Source organism: Amblyomma maculatum, chromosome 3, assembly GCF_055883805.1.
Source record: "Amblyomma maculatum isolate TAMU_Amacu chromosome 3, ASM5588380v1, whole genome shotgun sequence".
Taxonomy (NCBI): domain Eukaryota; kingdom Metazoa; phylum Arthropoda; class Arachnida; order Ixodida; family Ixodidae; genus Amblyomma; species Amblyomma maculatum.
In genome coordinates this window covers 37,847,557-37,869,529 of record NC_139346.1, presented here as the reverse complement: position 1 = coordinate 37,869,529, position 21,973 = coordinate 37,847,557, and the positions used below count along the sequence as shown (strand labels likewise).

Genomic DNA, 21,973 nt, shown 5'->3' with positions numbered 1-21,973 from the left:
GACGCTCAAGCTGGGCGGTCGTGACCTTGAGGTTTCGGCGTATGTGGCGGCGCCGGAGAACTCTGTGCTGTGCGGAGTAATTTATGGAACCTAAAATTGGGATGTTTTGATATGCATGTATAAATGAAAGACTCAGGCCATCTATGGGAAAATACATAGTAGGTGGTTCTTGCATGGCAATCACAAAATTAGGTCATTGCTCACCTGGTGCTGCTCTTTTCCAAGCTGCTGTAGAGACTGGCAAAAATACAAAGCAAAAACATGCAATTAAGCACCAAAGTTTAACAACAGTATGTAAACGACATTTGATGTTTTTTTTGTGATAGCAGTGGCAGTAACACATTATGTGCATTGTTGAAGGCATGCAATCAGAAAAAATGCATAAACTAAAAGTTGAACATTTTCACGTGCTCACTTTACTTTTTGCACTTCTCGTACGTGTCTCATCTAGTCTCTTTGAGCCATAGTGGCTGCCAATGATTTCAGAAATGTGTTAATCACCTAATACATTAGTTTAAACTTTGCACTAGCTGGGAAAAAACGAACATATGAGTGCATATTCTTCAATCATGCAACAGTGATTGCCTTCGAAAACGCTAAATAAGAAGATTGCACTTACTCTGCAGACTTCGACGATTTTTCGACAATCTCTCGCATGACCCAATATTGGGGCCATTTGATGACCTGGATATCAGACGCCCCGGCACCACTTTTATTTTTGGTTTTCATCTCGCTTTTTATTCTTGAAAAGGCGTTTTCCAGATTCTTAAACTTCTCGCATCCAAAACCTGTAACACAAAAATCTGCGTTTGGCACTACACTTGAAGCAAAAACAGCAGATAAGGAACATGGCTAACAAATCTTTTAAGCGACCCTTTATGATTTTGTTTCCGCATATGCACCATTCGATTCAGTTGTGCTCGTCAAAGTAGGAGTTGAGAAATAAACAAGACAAGGCCGTAGCGATGTGTAACAATACGGAGGATTTCAGCTAGCAACAAAATGCGTCTACACGAGCGCGGCGTTGTTGCCCTGTACTGCATTTTCTACGCCTCTTAAAAGCAAGCCAGCGATTTTTTTCCTCCTGTGAGTACAATGCCTTAACCACAATATAATTTCAACGAGCCGCACATGCCCTACTACTGTCAAGGATAAATAAATGCATCCTCGCATCGTCTTCAGGGCACGTAACATAATCGCACTACACTATAATTATGTCAATCTGCGGACTTCGCTTACATTTATTGCCTAGCTATCACAAAGCATGTTTATGTGCACTTGACACAGCGCCATACCTGTCATGTTAAATAGATTGCCGATTGCGTTCCATGCGTCTTGCTTCTGTCGGTATTTATGGCCCGGGTGTTGCTTCTAATAGAGGAACGGATAATGTTTCACGGCGTTTATCAAAGCCTCTGGTGAAAATTCCATCACAGCTTCCATTGCAAACACGAATTCGTCCGTAGCACTACCGTAGTAGCACGCACCGTACACACGCGAACACGTACGCTTGTTTTGCCTTCGTCGAAGAAAGAAGGCGGAAGAAACATAGAAGAACGAAGAACGAAGAAGGAAGAAAGAAGTCGGAAACGTCATGTCATACAGCTCTGCGCATTGGCTGAGGAGCTCCGCGACTTGATGTCGCGCCGCAAGAAATCGGTTAAGGGCCTGTCACACTAGCGCGACACGAGGCCGATTTGGTCTGCCAACAGAGCGTCTTCCTGATGTCTGCGTCTATGTCACACTGCGCCGACGGAAACAGTCGGCTGATTGTCGGCGTCCTCCTCGTGTCGGTCGCAAGACGGCTGTCGGCCGACGGTCTGCAAACTCCCATGTCACACTAGCCAGACAGCCCTCGAAAACCTCTCGCCGACTTCACGCCCTCTCGTTCTCGCTATTCTCGCGATATCACGAGCGGGGCGCACTACAGTGTTAGTTCCGGATTTTCTTTCTCACTTTGTCATTGCGCTGCTCGGCACCGGCCACAGACTCCGCTCTCCGCGAATATGGAAGCCATTGAATCGGCGGCGGCTGCTGCTACCGCAGCTTTAGTAGTTCTAGAGCTACTCGACGAGCCACCGGCAAAGAAGCCGCGTACTTCCTGGGTGTCGCCATGGCTACAGCGCAGGAATCAACAGGGCGCATACGAGAACCTTATGCGGGAGCTAGCCCTCGAAGATGGCGAAAACTACCGCCGTTGGATAAGAATGGACACGGCTACGTTTGAGTCCCTGCTTAGTGCAGTTTCGCCGCTTATCATGAAGCAGGATACACCTTTTCGTGAAGCGATCCAGGCTGGAGAGAGGCTCGCGATCACTCTCCGGTACCTTGCAACAGGTGAGCGTGCATGGCGCCTCAAGTACACTTTTTTGGCATCGGACACAGTGTAAAAGCAGCACAGCTTCATGGGTGGGACTGCGTGGGCGGCGAAGTTGTTGCCTTTTCCGTCTTTTTAACTAAACTCTTAGTTTAGTCGAATACATGATTTCAGCATATCGCTTGCTGCATTTCTTGTGTGCGGTCGCGATGTGTTCAAGCAAATGAAGGCAGAGATGAAAATTACTGTTTATAAGCGCATTGGCGCTCGGCGAGCACTCAACCGTCTACGGAGCACGTCACCGGACCTCACTCGAGAAATACGAGTTCCGATTACATAAACAAAACAAACGCTGGCGCGGTACGTGCCGCCGACGAGCAGACATATATCACCGTCTACCTGCCAGTATTCATACCTAATGTCTACAGTGCAGGCATTGCATGCTACTTTTCTGCAAGGGCAGTTAATATTTAATCATTATCAGGTGTGGGTTTCAAGCTGGCTTTCAGGATTTTTTTTTTGTACATGCCACGTATTAAAATCCACATATCTTATCGCTAGAGGAAATGCAGGTGACCAGAGTACACTAATGCCCACATTTTCTTTTTCAGGAAACAGCGAAATGTCGCTCCAGTTTGCCTTTTATGTAGCCCACAACACTATTGCTGGAATAGTGTTTGAAGTGTGCAAAGCAGTGTACAAAGTTTTGAAGCCGAAGGTGCTGAAGGTGTGTATCTGTCACTGCCATTTTCTGCAGTTCGCATGTAATCAATGATGCATATCAATAGTTTAATGTGTTGCCTGTAGTTTAGGTAATGTTGGACCCGGTCCACAGGTGTACAAGTCTGGTCAAAACTGCCGCACAAAAATATGTGCGTCACTAGAAAAGCTCATATAAGCATACATATTTTGCTAAGGTTCCTTGATTAGCAGTAACAAAATGTGTGCATATATTATCTATGAACTAGTACACTGAAAAAAGTTATCATGGAGACTTACAGCACAGTATTTTTACACTGAAATTGTGCACCGGTACTAATATAGTTGAGCACAGTATCTAACAATATTGCACTTTTTTTTTAGACACCTGAGAGTCGTGAAGAATGGCAAGTAATTGCGGAAGGGTTTGAAGAAATGTGGCAATTTCCACACTGCTTGGGGGCGCTCGACGGGAAGCATGTTGTTGTCGCTCCACCCGCCAGAAGTGGAGCTGCCTATCGAAACTACAAGGGAACATTTAGTATAGTTCTCATGGCACTTGTGCATGCTGACCTCAACTTCATATTTGTTGACGTTGGCAAAAACGGACGCCTAAATGACAGTGGGGTCTGGACCGAAGGTAAGCTGCGGTTGCGAATCGAGTCAGACCCAACATGCCTTCCACCTCCAGATCACCTGCCCAACTCAAACAGCACTGCACCCTATGAAATAGTGGGGGATGAAGGATTTGGCCTGAAGCCGTACCTTATGCGGCCTTATCCTGTTGCTGAGCTGCAGCAAGACAAAAGGATATTTAACTACAGGTATGGTCTACGTAATATTAATAAAAAATTATTTCACTGTTTTCAACTGTTCGTTTTTTTTTTCAGCCTTTGCGGTTACTTCTGAAATTAGTGTAAAAAAATTATTAGTTTCATGGCAACAAGCTTTTTGGTGGTGGGAGCTGTGTTTGTGTCTTGAGCTGAGGATGATGAGGGCCAGGGAGCAGGTTGCACATTAACTGAATTTACCCTCAGGTAGCTGATTTCCCAGTTTTTGGATGCAGTTTAGGCACAGTGGTGTTGCAACTTACTTAGTTTGCATTATAGCTCATTTTCTTTCATTCAGACTGTCTTATAGTGCAGTTAAACCATGCTTTCAGCATTGCCCTGGAATGTTATGCACTTTACGAGAGCATTTACTGCTCAGTCACGAACGCATAAAGCAGCTATGAGGGCTCATTTGTTTTACATTTGTCCTCATGCTCGAACCTATTCATTACAGGCTATCTCGTACCAGACGTACCTCCGAGAACGCCTTCGGCATTCTTGCCAGCTGCTGGCAGATATATCGCGCGCCAATGAGGCATAAGCCTATCAAGGCCATGCAGCTTGTGCTAGCAACTGTAGCCTTGCACAATTTCCTGCGGTCGAAGAGGACATCTAGGCAGCTGTATACGCTACCTGAGAGCCTTGATGTTGAAGATGTCCTTACAGGCAAGATGCCAGTTTCTTCTACCTTGTAATATTTGCAGAAACCTTGGTCTGTCTGTCTTGAAACAACACCGATGTTTTGACCCTTAGTTTTTTTTTAGTGCTGTGAATATTTTAAAATGTCTGCCTTAAAGTTTTGCACTCCTAGGCTGCATAAACATACAGGTCGCTGATGACCTGACTTAATGCAGCCATCTGCTTGGAGTACTGATTGCTGGAGCGTGCACAGGGCCAGATGTCATCAAAGGGAACACTTTATCGTTTTGCAAGTGCAATGGTGAAATTCAGCCATTGGCTACGAGGATAATGCACCGGGCGGTCCAGGGATCTTAATCACAAAGTTGCTGTCCTTTTCCTGAACATTTTCCCCTTCACTATTCGTTTTTTGCAGACTGGCCTGCCCATAGTTATGAGGCACAACCGCACAACCTTTCTGTCCATGTAGCCTGGTAGAATTTTTCCTACAACAGGAACAATGTACATTTCTGCCCATCATATAACATGGATAAAGATAGGAGGGTGACGCTTTCATTCAAAATGCAGAATACTTCTCTCTTCGACGCGCCATTACACCACCTTATAACAGGATAAGCTGGGTTCAGTGCTTTTCAATAGCGATTATGTGTATGCCATATACTTTCTGAAGTTTTTCGAAAATTTGTTGGATATTTTTCAAAATTTATATGCTTTCTTGAAATCAGTGGTTTTAAACTAGTTTCATGGTGCAAAAACTGTAAAACATGGCAATTATTGGTGAAAAGTAATTCTCAAAGCATGCAGCTTTACATAACGAAGACAATTTGCTGACTTTGGAGTAACTGCTATTGGAGCTTATTGTAATAGACACAAGCATACCTAGACAGACTGTCGTGCATCTTTGTATTGAAAGCATGAAATTTTGAGAGTACTCGCTCAGCATTAGTGCATGACGTAGGAAAACGTAAAAATACTTGGGCTAATATACTGGCCAGTCACATGCAGTTTCCAAAACAAAGAAGGCTAGAGAACAACGCACACTGTGTACTGGTGGTAACTCTTTCATGTGCCAAACTTTTTGCACCTACTGAATTCATCTAGCAGCTCTCCTACTGCTATTCCAAAATGAATGTGGGAGTATTGTCTGGGAACTAGTCCTTGCGGTCAGAAAACAGGCCTGGGGGAGAATCTGACTTATTGATAACTGGAGATGCTAGCAAGTGTTTCGGCAGCCAGCAGGGTGTAACCTCTGGAACCCCCCCCCCCCCTTCCCTGACTTCTTGCTTTTTGAATGCTTGCTAGCCACTCTCTGTACTCTGAAGGGAAGGGAAATGGGAAGCTTTATGTCAAGAGTAAGTCATAGGCTAGCACAAATATACCAGAAACCGGTGTTTTTTAGTTTTCAGCAGTGCCACAATTTTTTTTACTGGTGGATGCTGATCTGTAATCTTCAACTAAAACAGGAAAGTACATGGTTCAGTTATGAGGTATTGTATGGATATTTTTAAGCTGGATACCTCAAAATAAATCATGCACTGTCAGCTCTTGCAAAAGAATTGGATGTGGAAGGATCTTAGCCATAACAAGGTTTTGTTGTGTTCATGTGCTAAAACACATGCTTCATGCTGCTGCTGCATATTGCTTGCTCACATGCAGGTCATATCCGCCAAGGAACGTGGAGAGATCAAGCCGGCCCTTGTGGTGCCATGCAGCCCCTGCCAAAGACTGGTGGGAACTCAAGCAGAAGTGCTCGAGAAGTCAGAGAACAGTTTAAGCACTACTTCTGCAATGAAGGCCAAGTCAGCTGGCAATGGAGACTTGTCTCCAGGTAAGTAGAAAGATGCATTTAATCTTGCATGTCAATTACATCAAGGTACTCCACTGCTGTAGTATGCTTCGATAGGCTTACTTTAACCTATAGCCAACCTTAAACTTTAACCTTTAGCCTGATGGGCATTTAACACTGCCAATTGGCGCTCTGGTCCTGCCGGTATTTGCCGCACAGCATGGGCAATCATGCTGCCAAATGCATCGCACTCATCGGCAGCTGCGAGACGTTGCTGACTCCTCTGCAAAGTTTCAACCGCCGACGTCAGCAGAACTTTTCTCTGCTCTTTTTCTTCATCATAGGCCGTCCTCTTTTGTGCAGGTCTTGATGCGGTCACAGCCGACGACTCAGCACACATTGGTGGCGAATCTTCCACCTCGTGACTGGCTTCCGGAACAAAAGCTTCAGAATTCCAGATGTCACACTGGCGTTCAATATCCTGAAATAAAAGACACAAAAGCTTGAGACAAAGCAACACAGGCTGAACTGTTTTTCACTGTGTCTTTTATTTAAGGTATGAGATCACAACTGAAACCACACTTCTGCTAAGATTTAGTCATTATTTTATCCCGTACAGTATTTCTCAAAACCCAAAACTGCACACAGAGTAAGAGAAATAGTGTAGTGTACAGCTTCTAAATAACTTTGACTACCTGGGCCTACACTGTGCTGGCTTTGCACAGTACGCGGGCAATTAATGTGTTGCCTTCATCAACATGCAGCAGCTAAGACCAGAACTTAATTCTGCACTCTTTGGCTTATGAGCAAAAGGTCATAGCCACTCGTTGAAATATTGCGGTGAATACTGCGGACACGGTTTTGGAAAACTAAATGATGCCAGGAAAAAAAGATCTGCAATAATGCAACCTGTTCAGACAATGAGCTACAAGATGAATGTTGTGATGGATGTTATTAGTTTCTGTATTACTGCAGTATGCAAGAAAAGAACATGTCAACCAATTGCACTTCAAAATTATTGGTGATAAAGCAAACACCTTTACTGACAACATGGAAAGGAAAAAAAATGGGGTTAATTTATATCAGAAGTATAGAAATCAAAATGTGCAGGCCTAAATTATACTAGGCTCATAGGTGGATGGTGGTGAAAACTTTATTTCCGTAAAGAGAGAGAGAAAAAAAAAAGAAAGACATTTGTCAAATGATCAATGGGCTTCTTTCCGTTGGCTTCGTGATGTGGCCGTCAGACCGTGTCTTTCGGCGACTTCCAAAGCCCAGCTCACCGCCCGCAGTTGTACCACAGGTTCGGAGCTGGTCACCGCAGCCTCCCATTGTAGTGGGTTAGATAATAGCCATTCGGCTTTGGATTGGAGCTTAGGGCACATGTGTAAGATATGAGTTAGGTCGGCCTTTTTGGCATCGCAAAGCGTGTATTCGGGGGCATTATGCGCTTTTTTGTTTTTGGCGCCCAATTTCTTTTGCTTGTTTCCTTCGAATAACTCATGCATATCAGTTCTTTTGTGTCTTCTGTTATTGCTTTGTGATGGAGGCCCTACTGTATATTATCTGTGTGGCCAACCTAAAGGCATCCAGAGTATTTCTTTCATTAATAAAGTTAGCTACATCATAATTCAAGGTACAAACCTGTTGTTGGTACGCCCATTAACTTGCTCGTTAGTGAATAAGAAGTGTGCAAGCCATAATTGCAATAAACAAAGTGGCTTTCTGCTAGCTTCAATGAGACATGAAAATGCGAAGCACAGTGCAAGGGCTTTGAACAGCTACACAGCATGAATAAAAAAAAAATTGAAAAACTTCTGTGCCACTGAACACAGGTTGAAACACCAGTGCAGGCTGTCAATGCATATGCTGACTGCCTATCATATGATGAATGTTATATGGCATAATGCCATAAGCAACTATCAATATGTTGAATAAGTTTCTGCTCATATTAAGCAATACATGGTTTGACACTTGTTTTGAGAAATAACAGTAAATAATAAACATTTTTGTTATTCAACTGAATGTTTTGCAAATCTTCCATAAATTACCACTACAGTTCCATAAATTACCTACACAGTTTTTGACACCACAGGTAAAGTGACATCAGGCAAAGCAGTTGTGCTTCATTTATATGTACACTTTGGTTCTCAAGCTAAACGGTCCATAAAGAATGTCATCTGTGTATACGGATTCAAGTAATCTTGTCTCACTGAATGTCGACAGCAGTGAGAAAAACTCTTGTCCATTTCAGTATTTTCAGCGTGAAGCAATTATTAAAAAAAAACATTAAGAAAAAAACGTTTATGACTAATATCTGTTTTAATGCACAGTGGCGGGCAGCTGCAACTATGGTATTGTGCTATTCATTACTTTTGAAATAACGAAGTACAGTTTAAAGCGCTAATATTTATGCCTGTCTGATGAAGACAAGGAAGACAAGCAGAAGGCAACAAAGTTTCCTCTCGCGCTCGGACTGTACGTCCCTGGACTTCGTCAACACCAGCTCTTTGTGTTACTGGCTCTGCGGCTTTCACATGTCTTTTTGCCAATGTTACAATATAGCAAAGCAGCAGAAAAAGCAACTGTTCATGCCATATGACAAATGGTAACGCCAGTCAACATGGCACAGAAAAGCAAGAAACCACAGAACAGTCATCATACGGGATTTGGCACTGGTGTCCGGCTCTCAAAATTCAATGGAAATATTTCGTTGAGGAAGTCAATGTTTTGTTTGGTGGCTATATTTATGTGACATGTTAAATAACCGCTGTATATTTGCACCAAGTCCACTGTCTGGAAATAGTTCACGGTTAAAATCCATAGGGAAGCTGAGTCTCTAAAAAAATGGTCACAATTAGAGCCAGGCATATAAAAATACTGCTTTGAAGGGGCAAAACTATATCAGCATATGAAAAGTGTATTGTGGCCCAGAGCAAATCTGAGTTCACATAGTCTGTGTCGACCACTACTACTTCTTTCAGGGCAGTTTGACAGAAGAAAAGATTATAATTTTTTTTTCTTTTCAAAAAAGCAAGCCAGATTTCATTATCTGCTTCACAAAAATCAGCTTCAATGATATGAGATTTTCATAGATACCTGAAAAATTAGCTGAATGTTATAAACATAAACTGCAGCTTTCAATGAAGGGACCAGACAAACTACATTTATAAATGACGCTTGCATGGCCCCCGGCTAGCAAGGGATGAATACAACATACCTCCTCCTCTTCCTGCGTGTCCAACGTTGACATACTGGGCTGCGAGGTACAGGAGCTTGATAAAAAGAGCAGCCTCTTGTAGTGTGCCCACCTCGGTTCATATATGTCGTCCGGGCTGGCACCGGAGCGGGCTTTGATTTTCCGCCTTTCGCGCATAAACTGGATCCGCAAATTCGCGAAGCGCCAGCGCACTTGGGCAACTGAAAAGTAAGGAAATGCGCAGTGGGTATTGGGAGACAGCGATAAAGTTGGCGACTTGTGTTTGGCTTCTCGTACGCACGGCGCCCAGTCAATTAATGCAATTGACGGTCGGCTCGTCACGACGCCACAGCAACCAGACAAGCAGTGCTAAATTATAGGGTGTGGGTAGAGGAAAAAATAAAAAACAGACATCACAGCATCAGATACCGCACCCGAAATGAACGCCAGATCTCAGCGCAAAGTTTTCGTACATACCTGTGTATTGGCCTCCCAGCGCCTCGCATATTTCAGCATATGCCGCTTCTTTGAGCTCCCGGCGGTGGTAATGTTTATCTCTGATATCCCATATTATACGGCGTTCTTCTACAAGGGAGATCAGCTCCGCCTCCGTCTGCGTTGAAAATAGAGCCGCCGACATCGCACACCCGAAGTGTTGTGATCAAGTGCACGCTTTCGCAGGCCTCACGCAAGATAGGCATGGAGAGCGGAGCAATGTTGACGCGATGTCAATGCGGCTGTCACGATAATTTAGTGTTTTATGAGTGCCGCAACACATTCAAAATGTATTCTCCGCTGGCTAGACATGGAACTGGATCTTGTCTTCGGCATATTTTTGCTCAGCGGCCGATCTCACGAAGACTCGGCCACCGACAGTCGGCAGACTGGTTTTGTCGGTGTCCCCGGCCTCAAAGCCTGTCACACTGGGAAGACATTTGGTTTTCGGTCGTGTTGGTGTCGTCGTCGGCCTAGTGTGACAGCTTGGTCGGCCGCAGACACGGTCGGCCGACGAGTTGGCCGACTGTCGGTGTCGTTGTCGGGTCTGCGTCAGTGTCGTGTCGCGCTAGTGTGAGAGGCCCTTTAGCGAGCGAGTCCCTCAAACCTGTCGCTGGCGACTCGTTTCAGCCGTCTTTTCCGTGGCGAATCGCCCCCTCCGTGATGAATTGTGTCGGCGACGTCCGCGAGTCGCCAGTGTGCACCAGCCTTAAGCGAATGCCGGAAAATCGGCATTTTCTGCAACGAGTGGCGCCAGTGAGCTCCAGCCTATAGGCGGCAAAATCGAACTTGCTGAACATTCGAGGAATGTTTTACAATGAAATGCCACTGAAAGTGCTGCTGGGCCATTTCTTTTTGCTGCCTGCTCTCGAGAGGACAATGGGCGTCTGGTATATGATGACATTGTTATTTTAACGGGGTAGCGTTAAGGAGCTCGTGTCACTGAAAAGCCGGTGTCGACGGCGTTGGCCGTGAGCGATAAATCCCGGCATGCACTTCATAAATAAAAAGCAACTTCCAAGATGGGCTGGGTGGGAATCGAACCAGGGTCTCCGGAGTGTGAGACGGAGACGCTACCACTCAGCCACGAGTTTTTTTTTTTTTCTTTATTTCCGAAGTATACATGAACAACAAATGGTCACACTTAATAAAACACTTCAGCTGCCCTTGAGCTGACGCGTGTGAGGTTAAAATTTCTGCAATTTTACCAGGTCATCCAGAACTTCTGCCCACTGTGGTGGGTCAGGGAGCGCGCAGATACATTCCCGTAGATAAACAGCACTTTCAACAAAATTTTCACGTACACTGCGAATGTTAATATCTTCATGCCTTACTTGCATTCGTGTTTTCCACAAACTGTGGAGGCCTAGAAGCATTAATAAATCATAGGGTACGTCTTCGTTCTCCACCGGTAAAAACCGGATGCCATAAAGGTTTAGTGGCAGCTCTTTTTTAATTGTTCTTTGTAGCACGCCCCAATTAAATACTGCATCCCAGCAGTCTAAGAATATGTGTTCGATTGTCTCTGGCTTCTTGCAAAGCTGGCAGTTTGTCGTCCAAGGGACATAGATTCCTTTTTCGTGAAGCCAGGTTTTGACGGGTAGAGTGTTCGAGTGCAACTTAAAAAAGAACGTTTTGGCAGCCGGTCGAACTGGCATCCTCTTCACTCGTTTCAAAATATCCTGCTCTGGGCCTCCACGGTAAGGCTCCCGATACAAAGGTGCCGGCAGCATGATTTCCACTAGGTCCTTATACAGCTTTTTCTTGCCAACAGTGTACAAATATTCAAGGGAAAAACGCACTTCTAACCACTTGTAAGAGAGAACTACCTCGCGCAAATATTCTGTGACAGCACCACGCATGTTTTCACTTGAGGAGACAACAAATCCGGGTAACAGCCTTTGCAGCAGCACTTGCATGACTGTTCTTAAAAAGGCGTCATTTTGGTCGCGAAGAAAAAAAAAAAAAGCGCGATACCACTTGGCGCAGAAACAAATGAATCAAACCGACTCCTCCGCTTTTTAAAGAAAAAAATAAATTCGTTCGCCTCGTCTTTTCCCAAGACGAAGTCCACAGAAAAGCCGCAAACACACGATGAATTTTTTGAATGGCAGTTCGTGCCGCACATAGAACATTCATTACATACCATATCTTTGAAGTCAAAAACACATTGCAGATGAACGCGCGTGAAAAGATTGACAGTTGCCTTCCCTGCCATGCTTCCGCTTTCTCTCGCAAAAAAAAAAATTGTAGGGGCACACCTAGATACTGCATTGGCAAGGAAGACCATTGCAATCGGGAGAAAGAAGCCGGTTCAATATCCTATAAGCCGTGCCAAAATCCGGAGCTTTTTTCCCAGTTAACCCGACATCCAGTCTGGTCACAAAACTTTTCAACAACGTTAACCACTTCACAAATGCTCTCTCTGTTTTTACAAAATACTGCAATGTCGTCCGCGTATGCAAGTAGCTTCACATATGCGCCGACTGGAGCTTGAAAACCGAGATGCATGCATTATTGAGAATGGCCGCGCATAATGGCTCGAGATAGGCTGCAAAAAGCAGAGGAGAGAGTGGGCATCCTTGCCTCACCGAAGAACGCACTGCAAGACTGTCAGTGAGATCGCCATTCACTATAATGCGCGTCGAGCAGTTTGAGTACGCCATTCTCACTCCCTCCACGATTACCGAGCCCAGGTTACAATGCTCTAGAATGGAAAAAAGGATGTCGTGTGATACGCGATCGAACGCTTTTTCCAAATCCAGCTGAATCATGGCAACCTGACTTCCAAGCGTGTCTACACATTCCAGTACGGTTCGTGCCACATGTATATTTGTGGCGATGCTGCGACCTCTTATGCCGCACGTTTGGTGCGGTCCGACTAATTTGGCTATTACACTCTGCAATCTCTTCGCTAAAACCTTCATGAAGATTTTGTAGTCAACATTTGTCAGGCTTATTGGCCTATAGGACTTCACCAACAGGCGTTTCTCTGGATCATCATTTTTGGAATAAGTACGATGTGTGACGTAGTAAATGATAATGGCACTTGTTTGAGTTCGTAGGCTTCTCTTATCACTTCCAACATAAGGCTGGAAAGATGGTTTTTAAATGCTTTGTAAAAGGAGGCACTCAGCCCATCTGGTCCAGGGGCTTTCCCACATGGGAGGTCATCTATGGCCTTTTCTATCTCTTGCATTGTAATAGGCACTGCAAGGCTCTCTTTCACACGATCTTCGAGCGTTGGCATTAGCCGTAAATATTCTATTGGAAACCCTTCACTATGTTCGCGCGTATTACTCAGAAGCTCAGCAAAATGTTTCAGAATCGCACACTTTATATCTTTAGCATCGTTTGTAATCTGCCCTTCATGTCTTATTTGCCTGATTTCCTTCTGGCAAGCATACCTTTTTTCATCTGATAGCGCTCGCTTTGTCGGCGCCTCGCCAGCCCACAGTTTAACGGTTCTTGCGCGTATAACCGCGGCTCTGTACTTCTCAGCGTCGATTCTTTCTAAATGAGATTTCACATCTCTTATTTGCTTAGTGAACTTTCCTGGCGCACAGCTTTCCATGCACAACAGGCACTCAAGTTGTCCATGAAGTTCCTTTTCTGTTTCTTTCTGTTTGTACCGAATAACACTGCTCTTTTCTATTTCTTTTATCTTCACCTGCTCTTCTCTTTAAATCTTTCCCAATTATCTGCATGGCTTTCTTCATGCACCTTAAGCAAACATTCCAAATCGTTCGTGATTGCCTTAACAAACTCTTAATCCTCCAAAATTTTCTTGTTCAGTTTCCATAGATGCCAGTTGAAAACAGATTTCTTAACCTTCATTCCAAAAGTCGCACTAACAAGGCAATGATCACTAAACGAAATAGGTTTTACATTATAGTCGGTACAAATTGGAACGAGATCAATAGATACATACAGCCTGTCTAGTCTCGCATGACTATCGCGTTGAAAGTGCGTGTATTCCGGACGGGTTCCAGCAGAAAACATATTTCTAATGTCTTCCAAGCAATAGTCATGCACAAATACATTCAACAGTTCAGCGCTCTTGTCTTTCACTGGTCTAATCTTCCCTCGATCAGTAGCAGCACACACACAGTAAAATCGCCCAATACAAGCAAAATTTTGTCACATTTCAAGTACGGCTCGACTGAATAAAAGAAGTTTTGACGATCACTTTCAACATTGGGGGCGTACATACAGACAGCACGCCAAAATAAATTTGAGAACAAAAAGTCAACAACCAAGAGTCGGCCACTTTCGCATGCAAATACGCAGTGTACGCTTATACCCAAAGTATTGCGAATGAAAAGAAGGCATCCGCCTGATGCCCCCACAGAGTGACAAACACACACATCAAAGTTTGCATGGAAAACAGACACCATGCGGTCTGCATGGTCCTGAGATTCTATCTTCGACTCTTGAACGGCTAATAAGTCGATTTCATTATCTAGCAGCAGGCGATTCAACTGGCATTGCCGCCTTCGGGCTCCAAGCCCTCTAACATTCAAGGTTGCTACACGTAATGGGACATCTAGCTTAATTGCCATGCGTCTAGAGAAAAAGGCGCCCGATCCATGTGATGCCTACCTCAATCGTCCATGTTGCTCTGTTTGTCCGAGGTTCCAAAGCGTACGTGCTCGTATCCGGCCTCCCAAAGGGATGTCTGAATGCGTACTGAGGCGTGCCTGACCACCGCACTTGCCACCTTCCATAAACACAGTCAAAGAGCCACAGCCGAAAACAGGCTATGACGGCTGACGCACCCCCTACACTCACATGTATTAGGTCACGTCCAAACTACGGAGGCGGTTTCCCCGCCTGCCGCGTCTCGGACGAAACGTTCAGCCGAGGCCTCAACGTCGAACGTCGAACCCCCGGTGCTTTCGATGGCGGCTCGTCACTGCCACCACCAGGCTGCAGATCCTCACCGGCGCTCTCATCATTGGGCCGCTTCCCAACGGGTAGGCCGCTTACTCCTGCGTTGAAGTCCATAACTTCGGAGTTGGGAGACTCCGCGCTGCCTTGGCTTTCGAGCACAGGTTCTCTGGCGTCCGCCACGCTGTTACTTGCGTCCAGTTGGGAGCCACGAGTTCGATGCTTGAAAGCGGTACAAAAGCGCTTCTAGTGAATGAGGTATTGCCTTAGAAACGTGCCGTAGAACGTTATACTGCGGTGTATATCGGTAATTATGAGCATGTTACTTAACGAAGTCGCAGTTACACGAGTAGCGAAGTGCGTTTCCGCTACATTTCTTCTGCGCTCTGCGCACATGCAGAGCCACCTTGCGGCAAACACAGAAGAACCCCTCCTCGCAATGTGCGGCGCTGCCCCGACACGTGGCGCGCCACTCGCCCTTGACCACGGTGTTAGAAGTAGTTTAGGTGATACGACGACGCCTCCGGAGGCGGCTAACATTTGTACCAACTTCCGTCGTCCGCCCCGAGATGGCGCTAGTGTGAATAGGGCCGCCCGTGCCGGTCGTCGAGCCTGTTTCTCGTCCTACCCTATGGGTGATCAAGTGAACTCTGACGATGCATTTACTCGCCTTAAGCGGATACCATTAATGCTACATGGCACTGTTAGTACGAAACACCTTAGCGTGTATGCCAATCAAATAGCGGTTTTGAGCGCGAATTCGCCGTTGATCGCGATGTACCGATAATATAATATTATAATAATATTATAATATGATAATATTATAATATAATAATATTAATATAATCCATGTTCACCATTTTAATATTTATTTTTCCCATACCTAATGCCACCCGCTCGGTTCATGAGGCTAGGCAATATATATCTATACTTTTAATATCAAGCTAGTACTTGTGTGAAGCTGCAGACAAGCTGCAGATGCGATTCTGTAGCGCAGAGGAAATGAGGCAAGTAAATTAGCAGAGTCTGGGATACACATGATTTATTTTGACAAACGCCAGTGAAGCACGGCAATAATCAGCAATGATAGCACTTGTTAAATAGGGACAAATACAGTAGTGACGATATTTTTAACAAAATATTTACAGCAACAGCAGAAAAAAACATACACGACACATTGCAAAGCTGTACCTACTGTAAAAGTAATACACATCCTTAACCACACCTCACCAAAAAATGTGTATCTTTCGCTAAGCTTTGCAGGCAGGGTCATCATAATATAAGGATGATCAAGCAGGCCGAATGACATGTAACAGAAGGCAGAAGTTAATTTTTTTTTTGCAGCGAACACTTAGCTTTGTTTGCGACGTGAAAATACTCATGTCTTGCTTTTCAATAAGTTATTTTGATCCAAATGAGGGTTGTGAGGAGTCTGTACTGGGAGTGGAAAAGCCGGACAGCCCAGCAACTTAAACGTTGACTGCAGGCGCTCAGCGCGCGTTAAAAAATTTTTCTTTCTCGGTTTTTATTAAATAGTTCGTATCAAACATCTCATGACCTTTTGCTTGCGTGCTGGCTGGTTTCCTAATAATGATACTTGGAGTATTCATCTTACGTTCAACTTTGATGAGGTTATCATCTCATGGGAGCCCATTACTTTCAATAGAAAGTCGGACTACTGCTTATGCCAGCTTTGACAGTTTTCGAAGGTTTTGGCTTTTGTTCGGCTCATTTTTCTTGAGCTGTTTGCAGTACTGGCGCATTCGCAATCCTACGTAATAGTCCAACACTTGTGCCATTATATCTCTTTTATGTTCCGCGCATGGAAAAGATAGATTGAAGTTTTCTAGCGCATAGTCTATGGCTATGTCATACACTTGTTTATCGTCAGCGTGCTTCTGAAATATTTCTTCTGTCTGCTTCATGAAGTAGAAGAGCGCAGAGTGAGGATGTTTAAGCCCTCCACGTGTTTTGCATAAAACGAGAGCTGCTTCAGGCTTTCTTGCCACATCATCTGTGGCTACTAACCCTAGTCTACACTTTGAACAACTAGTGGTTTTCAGGAGCTTCCTCGTCAGAAAGCCTGTCACATAGTAAACAATGCAGTCTGTCACACTGGTTTCCACGGAGACATTCTCAAACACAGCCTCGCATTCAATTTCGCTCTCCACATAGCTATCAAGTCTCGCCTTAAGCTCTTCCAATCGAGACTTACTGGGCGCATCTTCTAAAAATGCGGCTGTCAGATCAGACAGACTCAGCAGACGTGGTTCTTCTTTAGCCTCCAACTGGCAATTCCCGTACTTAGGCGGTCTCATGAGACTGTAAATAGACAGCATATTGTAATGCTGCAGAAAAGTTGGCAGGCAGGGGTGTTCATTTTGGCCACCTACATAACGGATTACGCCAAAAAAATTTTCCAGGGCATCCTGATTAAATTTTGCGGTCAAGACATACTTGAAGTCACATGTTTCCAGGAGGTGTGTAGAAAGCTGGATTGTTGAAAGAATTGTCACTCGCAGCCCTTCAGCAGTTGAGTCCGATAAAAAGCTACAGGGATCAATTTTTCCAGCCTTGACGTCTTTCTGCCACTCATTTAGCCACTGTAAAGAAGACTCCAGCACCTTAAGATCCTGCACCACCCAACCTCAGGCCTTCGTTTGCATGTCTGCGATTTAGTGCGTCAAACAAATTAATCATTCTGATCGTGAACTCAACTGTACTTTCTACGTTTCTGAGTCCCTCGATCTCTCGCTTGGAATAAAACTGCAAGCCGTTCGCGACGTTCATGCTAAATAGCTGAGTAGCCAGCTTTACTCCTATCTTTTCTGTGAAAGTTGGGTTCAAATGAGAAAATGACAGAGTTTTGGACATGCCCTGAGTCGGCCTTCAAATTTTGTGTCCTCTACATACAGCTTGTCATAATGCGACCACAGCACTCGGCTCCCATTTATGCAAAATATTTTGTATTGTAACAGGCGATTGCGTACACATTTGAAGAGATGTGGTGCGTCCGAAAAAACTAAAACATTGCGGTTGTCGCATGCAGGGTTCAAGAAGCAATTTTTGGCGCCGTCTAGAGCTCCTGTTACACCGAAATGTTTCCACATTGACCGATTGGTTGCAGCACCGTCACATACAATTGCATCAACAAGTGCACCAGCATCTTCAAGTAGAAGGATAGCCTTTATTATAAGTTGTGCCAATATGGTCCCTTTTGTTCGCCCACGGCTTGCGAAGACTGCGATAGGTTGGAAATAATTTTCCCCAAAAGAGCGAAACGCGAAGACTAGTTCATGGTCTGCCAATTGGTTAGGCGCTTTTACCTCGTCTCCAAAGTATGCGTGGCCAGTGTAAGTCATTGTTCTTGCAGGAAACAGGGACACCTTTTCAGAGCACGGCGTTACATCGAGGAACGAAGCACTTTCTCCCCATGCCGTCACTTTTCCATAACTTACTCAAACACTGCGAGACTGGACACAACGGTCGTTTAGAATTATCGCTTCTGCGTGTAAAAATTCTCGTGAACAGGAGAGCACTGACGACCGTCAAACACCACACAAAGGCTGGCTACCAAATGACACGACCCGCACGTGCGAACGTTTCTATCTCCAGGCGCAGACGCATCCGGCCTTTCCGGCCTGGCGGCCCGGCTCAGTGTGGCGCCACCTCTCGGCTTGCTGGGGAAGTTCGTCCCAATGTTCTCCGCGGCGGTTGCATGGCGGAGGCGCGCCGTCGTATCACCTAAACTACTTCTAACACCGTACCCCTGACGTTTCGCCGTGCACCCTCACGGGTTGTAGAATCAAGCGTCTTTCCTTTCTTTAGATCACTATCTTCGCTCACCCGCTTCTCCCCTTCGGGCCGCGCGCGGCTACCGGGGCGAGGATGCCCAATACCCTTGCGTTTAATAAGTTTTCTCGCTCTCTTCCATTCCAACATCCAGCGTGCGTCACCGAACAGTAGTGTTTAGGCGACGCGGCTCCTCTTTCCGCTCACAGCGCGATTGCTAGGTGCAGCCTCTGATGCCGGACGCCTCTGACGTGATCGCTGCGCCGTAGCGCTTCTGCTGAGAAAGCGTCCCCTGCGATGTGTGCCGAGCTGCTTCCGAGGAATCATGCTTCTGCGTGGTGCTCCCAAGCGATTTGAAGGAGTCCAAAATGACTTACACTACGATGAGTGAAAATGCCAGTTTGGTGTGTGTGTGTATGTGTGTGCTGACTGACCGACATACTCAGTGCGTGTGAACGCTAAAGGAACACGGGAGCAAGAAACGTTGTAGTGTGCACAACACAGTGCGATAATGTAGATTGTGAGAAGCACTTGTATGAACAAATAATTAGAAAAAAGTTGTACAGTGCGCTTAGAAGTGTTGAGTATGAAAACTATGTCTTTGTGTGACTCAAGAGCATACCGAGCGAATGAGTGGGCGGTGCGAACGAGGTGCAATTAAGGCTATTGTGTTCCACTCTTGAAGGCGAAGTTTAAGCGTCCTCCAAATTTTTTTTCTTTCGATGGGATAACCAACAGCATATCAGGGTCCCCTTAGAAACGATAAATTAAAACCAAGAGTACAAAACATCAGATTACGTTTTGCGCGCTGCACACTCGAGAGAAAGAACACTTCCTGAATATATGATGCGCTTGCTATGAGTTATTTATCAATGCCTTGGAATTCATTGCATACTTCTTATATCTTTTTTTAATAAATGCGATTACATAGTCTAGTGGCGACACCGGACAATTCCTTCAATTTCCTCAGTTATGGAGCGCTAGCGCCATCATTGCTGTCTCCGAAAATACATTAACCGAAAGTACGAAAATATATTAACCGGAGATCGACTGGGATGTTTTGCCGCGCTCAGATTTATTGCCTTTGAAAGCAAAACCATGCACGCTGACGGAAGTAACACCTTTCAGTTGAGTATTGTGCAAGGTCCATAGTCCCGCTTCGTCATCGTCGTCATTTGCGCCTTACGCTTTGAAAGCCCCAGCGGTAACTTACCGTCCGCTTTTAGCTGTGTGCTACACGGTTAGAGTGCAAGTTATAAGCGCTTTTATTTCATCGCAGCCAGAGATAACAAACCAGCTTTAGCAGACGCCTCATGCGCCTCCGACAACGGTGCTCAGATGCACTTGCAAGGAAGCCCTAGTAAGGTCAATGTACAACTGGCCGCGCAACTTGGAAGAAAACGCGTGCAGCTGCCTACTGCCAGCGGCATCAACACGATGATGAGGGCTCCTGAGAACTGTGAGGCAAATTATTAGCGCACAGAAAATAAGATCTGCCAGAACTCCAAAGAACTAGAAAGTAAACATAATATTCGCGCTCAGGAATGAATGCAGTTTTTGTTTCTTGCGTAAGAAAAAACATGTCACATTTTAACAATATTTTAACTTGTTTCTAACGGCCTCTCTCGGCCACTTATTATCCGCTGCGTAGTTGCCCAAAGCTCAGATATGGCCAATATGGCTCAGACCAAAGCTTTTTTCATCCGCGGAATGGGTGCGTCGTCGGCCCCGGTTCAATGTTCATCGTTGCGTGCTGCGTACAGAGTGGGTTATCTGTACCAAACAGTCAGTATTTCATTCTGCTGGTTGTGGTAGAGCTTTACAGCAAGGCGAAGACTGTCTGTGCTCGATGAGAAACTGATTGCCGCTGCATGTGCGCATTTCCGGACGATGGGACAATGCTGCGTCACAGCTCGGCGGCTCGGCTCGGCCTTCCAGGCACGTCGCAAAAGTGGTGGCTTGTTTTACGGATACACGTCTGCATGAGCAGCGTATCGCTGCATGTTTTAATTGAATGGTGAAGGTGAGATTTTATTGCCCCCAAGACGCGTGTCGCATTGCTCAAAGCCTTCCGTTCCGCTCCCTTTGCTGCGTGTTTTGCTAACTGCGTCGCATTACCGCACCAATGTTCGCTGAACGTGCTTTAGCTGTTATCACAGTGATGTTCCTATTGTCAATGGGACCTTTCTCATGAACATGTTAAATGCTTAAGTTGTAAATTTGTAACCTCACATTGACTTAGTTCTCAGTGGCAAATGAAGCGCGAGTAAAATAATGGAATCGTGAACAGGGCGAGATTTATTGGAGCGAAGCTATATCGTAGATATTTGCACTTCTCAGACGCATTAACTTCTAAATACTACCAATCCCAATTTGAATTGCTTACCTAAGCTCTTACAGGTTGGCGTTTTAGCGCTAGCGTTAGTTATTCCGTTCGTTTGTTTTTGTTGTTCTTTGACGCTATGTACTTTGTTAGCAAGATCTTTTACCCTTTTATCTCACCGCGTCTCGTTTTGGAGACCTACGCTCAGGTCATTTTGCTATCACGAGGATTTCATGAAGACCGTGACGAATGAGCGGTGGTCGCTCTCCTACACTTAAAGATTTCATTGTCGTGAAGCGTCTATGTAAGTAATCGTGAATTAATAAAGCCTGGCTTTCTATGCAGCACAGCTCCACTCATTTATGCCCTTAGTGAAATGCCTCAAGCCCATGTGCTTGCCGAATTCACTTGAAGGCCCTTGTTCACAAACGTGCCCGAAGAAATAAGCCCCAGAATGCGTTTACAGGACGCGCGACGAAAGACTAGGCTAACGACGACGGAGGCAGAACGATGCAATGATAAGGTGGTTAAAGATGCCGTAACATTTCAGTTAACGTAAAACTTGACAGTAGAAATCCATGTCAAGTAAAGTTGGCTGAACGGTTACGGTGTCCATTTTTCTGCCTTATCCAAGCATCGTTCTGCCTCCGTCGTTGTTGGCCTTGTTTTTCGTTCACAAGTAAAAAGACAATCAAATTCCCCGCCAAAAGTACGTCACTGTGACGTCACAAGCAACGTCACGTGTTTGTTGTGCCTCACAGTTCGCAGGGGGCGCTGGGAAACTAAAGCCTCGCTCAGAGTCGACACGCAGGCTTCTATGGGAGTTACGCTACCATTTGTTCTTCTACCATGGCCCTAGAGTCTGTTAAATCTTGGAAATCTTGCGCAACATTGCTTGCGGTGCGAAACTGGCTGCAAACCATTATTCCGCAGGACTGAAATTGTAGGCAAACAAAAGGAAAGAATTGAAAGAGAAATCGTAGGAGCATGAATGATGTGTTTG

The 21,973-nt window shown here is 45.2% G+C and overlaps 2 protein-coding genes across 2 annotated transcripts in view; both read right to left on the bottom strand.

The window, feature by feature from the left end:
* The window catches only part of LOC146194575 (uncharacterized), a 47,115-nt gene extending 32,339 nt beyond the window's left edge, over positions 1-14,776 (bottom strand). Inside the window, exon 1 of the mRNA XM_084596589.1 lies at positions 14,568-14,776. The gene's annotated coding sequence lies outside the window, so the exon portion shown is untranslated. The remainder of the gene's footprint in view (positions 1-14,567) is intronic.
* Positions 6,169-10,147, bottom strand: LOC146194576 (uncharacterized). Its single transcript, XM_084597454.1, has 3 exons — positions 9,948-10,147; positions 9,492-9,839; positions 6,169-6,752 (listed from the first exon to the last, which is right to left on the bottom strand). The coding sequence occupies exons 1-3, from the start codon at positions 9,984-9,986 to the stop codon at positions 6,420-6,422; spliced, it is 720 nt and encodes a 239-aa protein (XP_084453580.1). The 5' UTR covers positions 9,987-10,147; the 3' UTR covers positions 6,169-6,419.
* Positions 14,777-21,973: the final 7,197 nt, after the last annotated feature.